This window comes from Camelina sativa, chromosome 13, assembly GCF_000633955.1.
Source record: "Camelina sativa cultivar DH55 chromosome 13, Cs, whole genome shotgun sequence".
NCBI lineage: Eukaryota > Viridiplantae > Streptophyta > Magnoliopsida > Brassicales > Brassicaceae > Camelina > Camelina sativa.
In genome coordinates this window covers 698138-710684 of record NC_025697.1, presented here as the reverse complement: position 1 = coordinate 710684, position 12547 = coordinate 698138, and the positions used below count along the sequence as shown (strand labels likewise).

The 12547-nt window shown below is 33.9% G+C and overlaps 4 protein-coding genes across 4 annotated transcripts; 2 read left to right on the top strand and 2 right to left on the bottom strand.

Moving 5' to 3' along the window:
* On the bottom strand, nt 198-1588 carry LOC104734270 (protein SLOW GREEN 1, chloroplastic-like). The gene has a single exon (XM_010453803.2). The coding sequence runs from the start codon at nt 1349-1351 to the stop codon at nt 380-382; it is 972 nt and encodes a 323-aa protein (XP_010452105.1). The 5' UTR covers nt 1352-1588; the 3' UTR covers nt 198-379.
* On the top strand, nt 2826-3804 carry LOC104734269 (MATH domain and coiled-coil domain-containing protein At3g58340-like). The gene is made up of 3 exons (XM_010453801.2): nt 2826-3038; nt 3157-3314; nt 3423-3804. The coding sequence occupies exons 1-3, from the start codon at nt 2986-2988 to the stop codon at nt 3719-3721; spliced, it is 510 nt and encodes a 169-aa protein (XP_010452103.1). The 5' UTR covers nt 2826-2985; the 3' UTR covers nt 3722-3804.
* On the bottom strand, nt 8380-9295 carry LOC104734268. The gene is made up of 3 exons (XM_010453800.2): nt 9084-9295; nt 8834-8939; nt 8380-8750 (listed from the first exon to the last, which is right to left on the bottom strand). The coding sequence occupies exons 1-3, from the start codon at nt 9123-9125 to the stop codon at nt 8623-8625; spliced, it is 276 nt and encodes a 91-aa protein (XP_010452102.1). The 5' UTR covers nt 9126-9295; the 3' UTR covers nt 8380-8622.
* LOC104734267 (histone H2B.9-like) lies at nt 12064-12541 on the top strand. The gene has a single exon (XM_010453799.2). The coding sequence runs from the start codon at nt 12129-12131 to the stop codon at nt 12519-12521; it is 393 nt and encodes a 130-aa protein (XP_010452101.1). The 5' UTR covers nt 12064-12128; the 3' UTR covers nt 12522-12541.

Sequence of the window (12547 nt, the reverse complement as noted above, 5' to 3'; positions counted from 1 at the left end):
GTGTAGTCTTCGGAATGTTACCAAAATACATTCCAATCCCACCATCAGGACCAAGCAAAGGAGAGACTCCTCCAACGCCACCACATAGATCCGTGTGATAGTCGTTTCATCTAACATATTCTTCTCACGTAGAAGAAGAAATCATGCTTTAATAAGTCATCCGCTATCTATGTAAAAAAAAACAATCCTCTATGTAATAAAATTTTGATCTGTGAATCTGATCGAAAACATATAAAAGTAGGGTAACTAACAAAATACTCAACTTCTTGATCGTGCATGTGTTTATTTCTTGTATTCATAACAATCATCAAACCTTCAATATGATAACTACTCAAAAGACAAAACTCCAAATACAAACCCCCAACATTTCTAAGCAAACTCAAAGCTTGTTAGTATTGAGCACATTGGCATCAAAATACTCTTTGTAAGGATGATTCTCAGGAACCAATCTCCTAAACTCTTCAAACTGCTTCTCAGCTTCGTCTTTCTTCTTCATCAATGTATAAATCAGACCTTGACATAGATACGGTCTGAAATCTCTAGGCTCATCTTTCACCAGTTCTTGATAAACCCTAAGTGCTTCAATCGGATTCCCTTTTATAACCCTAATCTGTGCAATCAACAACATGAAGTCTCTAAGATCTTTCTTCTTGTTCTCCTTCTTGCATTTCTCAATCGCTTCGTTGATTCTGCTCTCGACCTCTGATAGCTTGGATTCGGATTCCGAGTAAGCCATTACTAGTCCGTGGTAAGCTTCGACGCGAAACGGATCTTTGGCTAGAACCTCTTCGAATCCTTTGGTAGCTGAGTCGAAATCTCCGCCGTAGGTTTGCACCTGAGCTTTCAAGATCCGCCATTCTTGTTCTTCCGGTTCGATTTCGATCAGACGGTTTAGAATCTCTAAGGCGTGTTGGAGGTTTTTGGTTTGGAATTTGATTTTCATCAGAGACTGAAGCGCTTCGACGTCGTTTGGATTGTTACTGAGACGCTTCTCCAGCGCTGCTTCTTCTTCCTTTTGACGCGACGAGATTTGATCGGAAGAGAGATCCACCGCCGTGGATTGTGGTGGCGGAGGAGGCGAGACGAGAGTTGATGCGTTGGCGGGTTTGGTGGCGAGGTGGAGGGAAGCGGAGAACAAAGCGGCGGCTGTTGTTAGGGTTACGCAGGTGGTTTTGAGGAAAGAAGGTTTAGGGTTTGAGGATGATGAAGACGAAGCAGCTCTGATGGCGCGAGACGGAGGAGGTTTTTGTAAGATTCGGTATGAAACAGGTCTAGGCTGGGGTTTACGGTGAGGGTTTAGTCGGAATTGGAGTGTTTGCTCACAGTATTGAAACTTGGCCAGAGACGCCATTGTCGAGCTTCTCGTTTCCGATTTTCCGATTAAAACCCTGAAACGACGGACGGCGATGAGTTTGGATAGACGCAGAAGAAGAAGAAGAAGAAGATACCAAAGCAAAGTTTATTTTACAGAACCAAAACGTCGTCGTCTAAAATCTATTTGGGCTTAAGAGTTTATGTTGTAAGTTTAATGGGCATTTAGTGAATGTTTTCGATTAGAAAAGATGATGTTTGTCATGTTTTTGATTGCCTTGTATCAATTATTTAGAGGGGTATTGAAGTTGACATTTTAAAGAATTTAGGTTAGATTTTTCTTTTTTTAGAATTCTGAAACATCTCAAGAGATTTTTAAGAGATTTAATTGTGTTTTCAATTTTATTTTTTTTTTAGAAAATGAAATGTCATTCTATAAGATTTTATTAGTAAACTTTGTGTGATTTTAAAATATTTTACAACACAAAAGAAAAAAAATATATATATATGTGGTTTATTTTGTGAAGTTGTAGGAGAAGAAGAGGTAAATTTGCCGAGACACCGATTGAATTTGAATTGCTTTTATGGTATAAATTGTAACGTATCTACTCTGCTTGGATGTGGATCATTTTAGTCAACATATCTTCAGTCCCCCTTTCTTGTTTTGACATTAGTCAACATAGCTTTTGGTAAAGAACATTGTAGGATTACATTTTAACATAGCAACTTCTTCTTAGTAAATGGCAAAGAATAAATATTTACAATGACAAGATATCCAAAAGTTTCGTATAAACCCCCGCCCCAAACAATATCAGCTTTGTGTTGTGTGTGTAAAACAAAAGTAAAATATTGTGATGGCAAAATCAACTTCTGTTCTTGTGTTAATTTTGTTTGGTCTCCTATTCGTTTGTGTCATCGAAGCCACTGAGAAGAACCTTCAGGATGAGACCAGCGGCGGTTCACAACGCATGGTCTTCAAAATTTTAGTCCCTCCATCAGGACCAATCACACGAACATCTTCTCCATCGCCGCCGCCACCTAAACCAACCACGGTCGGTGTAAAACCATGGTCACCATCACAACGTGTAGTCTTCGGAATGTTACCAAAATACAATCCAATCCCAAAATCAGGACCAAGCAAGAAGACGCATAGTAGAGACTCCTCCAACGCCACCACATAGATCCGTGTGATAGTCGTTTCAACGCCAATCATTTTGGGCTTAAGAGTTTAAGTTTAATGGGCTTTTAGAGAATGATTTCGATTAGAAAAGATGATGCTTGTCATGTCTTTGATTGCCTTGTATCAATCATTTCATTTAGAGGAAACCCATTGGTTATACCTTTGGGATATCTCTTATATTTTTAATAATAAAAAAATTTAAAAATAATGTTTTAATCGTAATTATCGAGAGATACATGTCACTGCCCAAACCGTTTTAGATACCTAGAGACACCGAAACGTGTCAATAATTCATTGGTTACATTTTTGTTTTGTTTTGTTTTTCTTTTTTCCTTTTCTTCATTTGCTCCTCTCTCCCGATACGAACAATGGAACGAAGAAAAAACTATTAGCATAAATCGATTTATCAAAATCAAGGATTATGGAATTGGGATTTTCTGGGGAGTGAAGGATGATCCAGAAAAGAACTTTAAAAGGATTGATTTGAACAAATCATGTGGCTTTCTTTCTTGAGACCTAGAGATCGATTCTCCTTAGCCGAACTCAGGTTTTGTTTGATCGGTTTTTTTTCTTTTAATTCTGGGTTTATTATGTTTTGTCAATATTTATTTAGTGATATTATCTATGGTTTTGGTGATTTATTCATTTGAGTTACTTGCTTGCAGGCGTCTTCTTGCATTTCCCAAAGGAAACAACAGTGATTACTTTTCTCTCTATCTGGACGTTGTTGATTTTGTATCATTGCCTTGCAGATGGAGAAGAATAGTGAACTTCCGCCTGGCTATAGTAAATCATCTTTCCAAAAAGTTCTCCATATTGAAAGGTCACTATTACCAATCTCTGCATTTTGTTGAATAGTCCTGGTTTGTGTTAGAGTTAAAACATTTTTACTGTAATCATCATTCTACTTAATTTGGATTAAATGTTACAGAGACAGAGCATTGTTTTGATGGCAAGTCAACCAAATGGGGTTTTCCAGCAATGCTTCCTCTTTCCAAACTTCATGACAAAGATGGTGGATTTCTTTTGAATGGAGAAGTCATGATTGTTGCAGAGTTGGATGTTTTGGAAGTCATTGGCACATTAGATGCATCAGAAAAGACTGAAGATGCATCAGAACTTGTGAGCCAGAAAAAAGAGATTGATTGTCTTGAGTCTAATGATTTACTCATGAAAAGTTCACCACTGAAGGAAACCAACAATGTCAATGGGACTAAACAGGTAAGATAGCTATAAGAATTGGTTCTAAGATTGTATTTGTGGTCTGTTTGTAAGTCATTCAAAGACTCAATGATGTTTTCACTTGAAGGAAACCAACAATGTCAATGAGACTAAACAGGTAAGATAGCTATAAGAATTTTGTTATTGTATTCAGTTTTAAGTTTGTTTTTTTTTAGGATTGTAATATATGTTTTAAAGTTTTTTTAATGTAATATATTTGTTTTTTAATAAATGTATTCTACTATACCTACAGTTTCTAGTTTTATTTTCCTAATATTGCATACATTATATAACCAACATTTGTAACATTATAAAATATACTTTAAACACATTTTTAATTAAAAAAATATATACCCAAAGATGACTAATGGGAAGACAAAAATAAAAAATAAGGATGTGAAGAGATTAGTATTATTTTAAATCTTATTAAAAGATAGAGATACTCATTCGAGGATGTGCAATGGCCANTTTTTTTTTTTTTTTTTTTTTTTTTTTTTTTTTTTTTTTTTTTTCATTGCGACTGCAAGTGTGATTTTGGATTTGTAATGGGAATTGAAAAAATTGTCGTAAACAGTTACAATTTTTAACATCCAGACAGAAAGCATAAGAAATTATAGAGAGAAGGGTTGCATTGTATCATATCCAGAGAGAAAACAAACACCAAAGAGCTTTGTCTTTCCCCCTAATAAGAGAGAGCTATCGACTCGGCAGTAGTCTTAGCCTTCTTACATAAAATAAAACAAAAATGTTGTTTTTTTTTTTTTTTTTTACTTTGTCAAACAATTAAGAGTCAAGAATCAAGAATCAAACTGATGATGTACCAAGGTACTGGCGGCCAGCAATGGGGCCGCCACGAAGGCGGCGTCTATGGACAGGGGATTTATTCAGCCCAGAGAGAAGCCGAACAGATAGTTTGCGTCCCCCTATGAAGCTCCCATTAAGTTCTGCAGGCGCCTTCACTGCGGCGTCTTCACTGCGGCGTCTTCTCCATCGACAGCCACTAGAGCTGTCCTGAATACATCAACAAAGACACATCTTTATTTAATTAGCATTTTTAATAACTTGAAAGTTGAGGAAAAAAAAAATGGAAACTGCGAGGAAGAAGCCGCAAAACCACCTGTTAATGATGACATGCTTGATCTTTCCATATGAAGAGAAAAGTTCAATCATAGCGCTCTTGATTTCATCACGACTAAGCGAAGGGTCATATCCTTCAACTCTTAAATAAGCGGAACTGCATGCAATATTTGTATTATAATTAATAAGGAGATGGATGATATACAAAATTATACAATAAAGATTGATTGATTGATTATACAAATCGATCTCTCTCCGGAAAAGAAAAAATGCGCTTAATTACTCGTTTGCATGTTTCAGAAACGGATACGGAGTAACAGAGACATTCCATCCACCAACGACGTCACTTCCCTTGAGTTGCATGGCCTTATCTACTGCGCCTTCTCCCAGAAAATATATATAACCACATCTGTGATGAGGAGATCACAGACAAAAAAAAAAGTGTTTATAATTTTAGAGCATTTTATTTATTAAAATGAGCTGAGAGAATTGAGAAGCCACAAAAACAAAAAACTAAGGCTGGACATTCGGATAACCCGTTCGGGTTCGGGTATTACCCATTCGGGTTTGGGTAAACGGGTTTAGAAAAATAGAATCCATTGGGTATTTTTAGATATATGGGTTCGGTTCGGTTTGGGTACTATCGGGTTTAGGTCGGTTTGGGTTACAAATTTTAGAACCCGATTAGTACTCGAACTACCGGGTACCCGAAAAAATATAATTAAATTTAAATAAATTTAGTTAAATTTTGACTTACATAACAAAATATTTTAGATATTTTGATTATTTTTGATATTTAGGTATAAAACTAAATGAAATATTCAAAATTATAATCATAATTTTGGGGTAATTGCATTATATTAATGATAAATATTATAAATATGTTTATATGTTCGGGTTTAATGGGTACCCAAACGGGTACCGGATATTACCCGACCCTAACCCGAACCCACATGTATTAGAAAATAGAACCCAATAGGGTTTTATAGGCAAACCCGTACCCAACCCGAATCCGGTTTTTCGGGTCGGGTTCCGGATTGGGTATTCAGGTACGGTTTTTATGTCGAGGCCTACAAAAAACCAACTTCCAGAGTGTATTATCCTTTAGATAGTTTATTGGAATATAAACATCAGTGATCTCTCCACATGAAGCGAAATGTTTTCTCAGAGCGCTCTCGACAACATCACGAGGAAGCCCAGTGTCATATCCCGTTACGACAATTCTCCCTACCTCACTGCAATAATTTGACGATATTTTACATCAACGTGACAAAAGAACACATAACAGCAAACGATTGGGCCTTGATTTCAGGCCTCAACTAAGCCCAACAGTTCTGGTTTTTTGAATTTGTTTTTAAATATATGCCTTGAATTTGTAAAACTAATGGGCTGGGCTCTTTGTATAATTTGTTTTTCTTTTCTTCGTATAAATTTGTTGTACACTCGTTTGATTATTGGGTTTACCACACAATAAACTTCTGGAAGATATTTCGGTTCGCTTTATGGATCTATACACCTTAAATATGCTCATTCATAAAAATTTCGCGTCGCAACAACGATTATTGTGTGGTAAAGTGAGTAAATATCATATGAAATAAAAGGTTAGGATTTACATGTTCGTTAATTATCTATGTATGACTATTGCAGCCTATTAATTTCGACTCCAAAAAAATCCTGCTTGTCGTGACGTCTAAAAAGCTATTCCTCATTGCGTTACCGCTGATACATGATATCAGCACTTCTCAAATACAAAAAGTTACAAAAGTCATTATTGATTAAACTAAAATACAAAACTCCATCATTTGTTGATTTTGTTCATTGAAACTCTTGTTCGTCTTGTACTCGTAAACTTGTGGCTACAAAATTTTGATTCCCTCTACATTGATGAATACACTCTGATTGAGCAAAATGAGATGTTAACGTTCGTAGAAGTATATGTGAAGGTTACGCAAATGAACTAGACCGTCGGAAACTCTTTTACATTTATATAACAAAATAAAAAAGAGTAATATATTTGAAACGGCATGCCAAAGAGCTTGGAACTACATGCATGACATTACGTTTTCATTGGTATTTCCAAAGTACATTGTCGTTTTAGGCATTTCGTTTTCTTGTTTGCCCTTTTTTCATTTGTGTTGTTGACATTTTATCATCTCTTTCTTTTCTTTACTTCTTATTTTTAGATTTGCAATGTTGGTGAAATAAAAGTAAGCACCAAATTCGAATCTATTTTGAAGAAACAAGATTGATTGACTTTCACAGCTAAATACTTTTTTGTCCTTTAAAATTGGTAATCCTCTATTCCAATTCCTTATAGAATGAATTGATAACAAAACAGGAATTAGAGATTTAGAAAACGGGGTTTTGATTCACTTTTTATTAGGATCTTTATCTAGAGAAATAAAAAAACTAGATAAAAGTTGAATATGATTTGTTTGAATATGTAAAAATGAAACTCTTAATCATGCATGTTAGAAGTTGTTGATTCCTTAAAATGTTTTTTTTTTAATATCTAAAAGTTCGGTTTTATCTTTTGAATCATTTAACTAAATTTAACAACTCCTACTGAATTATAACATGAATTATACTACATTTAGAGTTAGATTATTAGGAGAGTATTATTTGAAAATAAATATGAAAAGTATTATACTACATTTAGAGTTAGATCTAAAACTAGATTCGCCATTAGTTAATGTCCTTAAGAAGATATTACTCATCCACAATTACTCATCTCTAACTAATAATATTAAAGAAAACAATATTTTTGAGTAAAAAAAAGGAGCAATGGACGAGTCCGGGTCGGTCCAATCAATGAACCGAAAATGCGGAATTTCAGATGAAGAGTGTCTTCACCAAACAGACCAAACTTAGCTTCGACACTGACCAAAAATCAAAAAGGCAAGAATACAAAAACAGCCACCACAGTTTTGCGGTCATCACCAAATCCTAACACGCAATCCTATGTAAATGACAAACATTTTCAAGTGCTTCCACGTGCCTTTCACACGTGGCATCTCCACTATTCGATCTCTGTCCAACAATCTTTTCTTTTTCTCCAGCAATTCTTTTTCTTGTTAAGCACGAGTCAAACTAGTTAACGACGAGGTATACAATAAGTAAAGAGGTTATCGCAGATTATTAAAAGCTAATATCAAACTCCGGAAATCTTAATGACGGTAGTGATGGACTGATGGTCATAGTCCATAACAACTGATCATATATGTTTTTTTTTTTTGAACAAAGACTGATCATATATGTTAAAATTCGAACTGTTTAATGATTTCAAGGGTTCGAACCAAGTTATGTTGTACTTATGAGTTAGAACTTAGAACCAAGTCCAAAATTAATTATGTTTTAATTTTGATCACCTTTTTATATCAATATTAATTGCTTCAACATCAACAACAGTGTTTGAGTTTGACTAAGTTTTATACCAAGTTTTTTTTATGTACCAAACGGATTCAAGAATAAAGAGAAATTGCATAAAATAAAATAAAATAAATAAATACAATAATACATGATTGTATGATCATATAAATATGAATAATATAAAATAACGGTCTAACCGAAAAAATATGCAAATACGTATATCGTAAAGAAAAAGGGGTGCCAAAAACTTCTTAAATGGAGATGAGAAAGACATATATATATTCCTATTGGTGAATTTATTCATTCCTAATGAAAATTACGATACATATGTCTAATAGGTATTTAGAATCGGATCATCCATATACATTTTTTTTTCATCATACATGCATAGCATACACATACCTATATAATATATAGATGTGTATGTGAATGTATGTGTAAGTAAAAAAGTAGGTGACATGATCTTAGATTGTAGTTCGTGAAAGTAAATCTCGGATTCTTCCAGCTGTCTCTTTCTCGGTCGGTATTTCTACTCGTCTTCTCTCGTATGCCTCGAAGAACTCTTTGTTCTCTTTCTCTAGCTCCTTCCACACTGCATAAAATGTAATTTAATCAGTTCTCCACTCCTCCCTTTATCTTATACGTATATAATATTTACCATATATGTGTATGTACCTGTGGAAGTGATGATAGGCTTGATATTAGCATGCTTGAACAGAGCATCCATACACTCTTCTTTGCCCATGTTGAACAATATGCATTCTTCTATCAAATGATGCACCTGCAGCCAATAATTTACACATGGTGATGATATGATCAGCATCCTTTAAGATACAAAAATAGATATTTAATCAAAGATCAGAGGTTGGTTTGACAATAAGAAAGAAAAGAAAAGAATAAGAAAGAAAGTTCGATGAAATCGTACCAAATGGATGTAAGATGCTTGAGAGCTATTCTGATCACCCATGATATATGAAAATAATGAAAAGAGAAAATTGTTTATAGAGAGATGGTATTAGAGACTATAAAGATGATGAAGGAGCTAGGGGGAGAAGATAGGCTGGTGAAGAAGATATATATATCATCAAACGCTACAAGAGCCGGAAAATAGAAAGAGAGACATTAAAATATTCATAAGTAAAATACAATATCGAGAAGAAATAAAAAGGAAATGGCATATCGTTGAATTATATAAATATATATTGTCACGGAATATGACCTATTATGGACATGGTTTTGTTTTATTTGTGTAGTTGATTACATATAATTCAAAAGAAATCGAATCAATTAATTTACGAATGTTACTTTTTGCTTTTCTTGTTAAAATTGACATGTTTCTGTTTTCATGGAGTCGCCTAATTAGTGGCTAATTATATCGACATAATTCATAATTAGAGGAAGAAGAAGAAGATATACAGACAATAAAATTAATCAAGATGACAGTTTTAAAAAAAAATCAATATGTACAAAATTTTTAAAAAATATTTTAGTGATTAAAATATGTTATCTTCTTTAATCTAAAGTCTAAACGGCGTAGGTGGTTTGAGATTTGCTGACTTGACATAATCCCACGTGGGCATTTGCTTATGATTGGCTGAGAGGAGATTACAATTAGATTTTACGAAACGGTAATGCTGCAAATGCAGCCCCTTCTATTTCCTTCTATTTCCTTACCACGTGAAGTAGGACACATCCCTACATTCAAAAACTATACTACTATAGTATATATATCATGATCATTATTTGTTTTAGCATCTTTTTTTTTAATATTAATAATACTGTTTATTAACTTTATTGTAATATGAAATCAATTTATTTTTTATTTTGTTACCTTGTGTTAATGTCACCTAGCTAATTCCACCTACCAACAAATAACTTGTTTATACCGTAATAGTTTCATTTACGAATATATATGAATGTATGTATTGTCTTACTATATGCCTTCAGAATACTATCTCAGACGTTACTTAAATTAGCTAGTGATAATCAACAACAAAATATAACTAGTGACACCGACGAATAATTATTGTACTTAGACCAGAACTCACTTGCACTGTTGTCAAAGAAAAAAACTGATATTAGGTTCTTTTTTCTTTTTCTTAACTAGGTTCGTAATTAAAAGCTTTGCTACAAATTAATAAAGGGATTTAAACATACATTACCATCAACGATGTCGTTTTTATAATATTAATAAGGGAATCAAAAACAACCCGTACATTTTCCAAACGAGCCAAACAACAAGTGAGGTATGTGTGTGTGTGTGTGTGTATATATATCTTTTTATTTGGACACATGATGCATGGAGATGGAGCAATGTTCCGTATGGCTGCGACTCTTGAGTGTGGGTATTCTGACCCGTATGGACGGGTAACGTAACCAGAGGCTTTGAGATTGCAGATTCGGATGTATGGAGAAAAGAAATATATTATACACTATATATATGCATGGTCCAATTCACTATCCAAAAAAGAAATATATGTAAATCGATCGTTTTATTTCATAATAGTTAATTTGGAACAAATATTTGAATATTATGGATAAAACAACTTCAATATTAAGCTATTTGTACACATATGAATGTTGATTGTTGAATCTAACGTTTAAGCCTCGAGCTCTTTTAAAAGATGACATTATAATTAAAGATGACACTATAAATTATTAAAAATATACTATAAAACAATGGTGTAGTATGTTTGAAACAGTTAGCCAATGTTCAAATCAAATAAATGTTTTTAGCTACAACATTTAAAAACTCTAAATGAAATTAATATAGTATTTAGGATCACTATTGATAGAAAAAGTAAATAAAGATGATTGGATCCATTCTTATGTAACCGAAACATGAAAACAGTGTGGAAGATACGTTACAAATGACGTAATTTACGGGCGTAATTTGCGGAGTTGGTGTACGTTATGTAACAGATGTATCTAGCAGATCCGTATGATTTAAATAAAATATAAATTATATTATGATATACATTTAATTAATGTACTTTTTGCAAGAATAAACAATTGATGGCTTTTGTGGCAAATAGAAAAAAAATATAATTTGGAAAAATATTTAAACTTTAAACAGAAAAAACCGCCATAAAAAATTACATTCGAATAGCTTAATTATATAAAAATAATTTCACTTCTAATATCTAAAATTAAATTTCGTTCTCTACTGTATTCTTTTCATCACGAATCTATCTGAACAAGAAAATCAAAACTAGCCAATGTATGTGCAAGAAAAATTTGATCTATTTTGTAAGGTAGGAGGAATGAGTTCGATGTACTTTGGAGTTTCCCCACGTCTTAGGAAGGCCTTTTGTTGGATTCTCGAACCCTTTAGAGGGACCACCGAATTTGGTAACTGTATATATCGAAGAAGCCCTTCTTGGAAACTCATTAGCTGGTACAAAGTTTACATCATCAAAAGTTCATAAAATCACTTATACTACAATGTCCAAAATGCATATAACACTACTTCTCACACAAACTCATCCATCAGCTGCTACCAGTTTCACCTTATCGTTTTGGATGTGAAAACAGTTTCTAAAGTAGTCAAATATTCGTTTTTGAGTGATGTATATATTTATTAGTCTAATATCAATGCAAAAAAACTGAAAAAGTTGTTGTTAATTAAAAACATCCGAACAAAAACATTCCGTGGAGAATTAGTTAACAGGCCTAAAATATCTTTTATTTATATATATTAGTTGAGGCCCAATGAAGCCCATAAAAACCGCCGACTTTAGCGCCAACCGTCAATTAGTATTTCGTTAGTAACAATTATTCATCCAACGAGTTAGAAACATACACGTCAGCAATCTGCGCCGTGTTCTAATATCCAATCGTAATCATTCCACGAAACGTATAAATTCAAAACCGAAACCCTTACAAACAAATTCATCATCTCTCATTACAGTTTCATTCCTCCGGAAGTATTCATTATTCAATTCATCGTTGAAACCTCGTCTCGACTTTAATGGCGCCCAAGGCAGAGAAGAAACCGGCGGAGAAAGGACCACCGAAGGCGGAGAAGAAGATCGCGAAGGAAGGAGGAACGAGCGAGATCAAGAAGAAGAAGAAGACGAAGAAGAGCACGGAGACGTATAAGATCTATATTTTCAAGGTGTTGAAACAGGTTCATCCAGATATTGGAATCTCTGGTAAAGTAATGGGGATCATGAATAGTTTCATCAACGACATCTTCGAGAAACTCGCTCAGGAATCGTCTCGTCTCGCTCGTTACAATAAGAAACCGACGATCACGTCACGTGAGATCCAAACCGCCGTGAGACTTGTTTTGCCTGGTGAATTGGCTAAGCATGCTGTCTCTGAAGGGACCAAAGCCGTCACCAAATTTACAAGCTCTTAAAATATTAGATATATATATATATATAT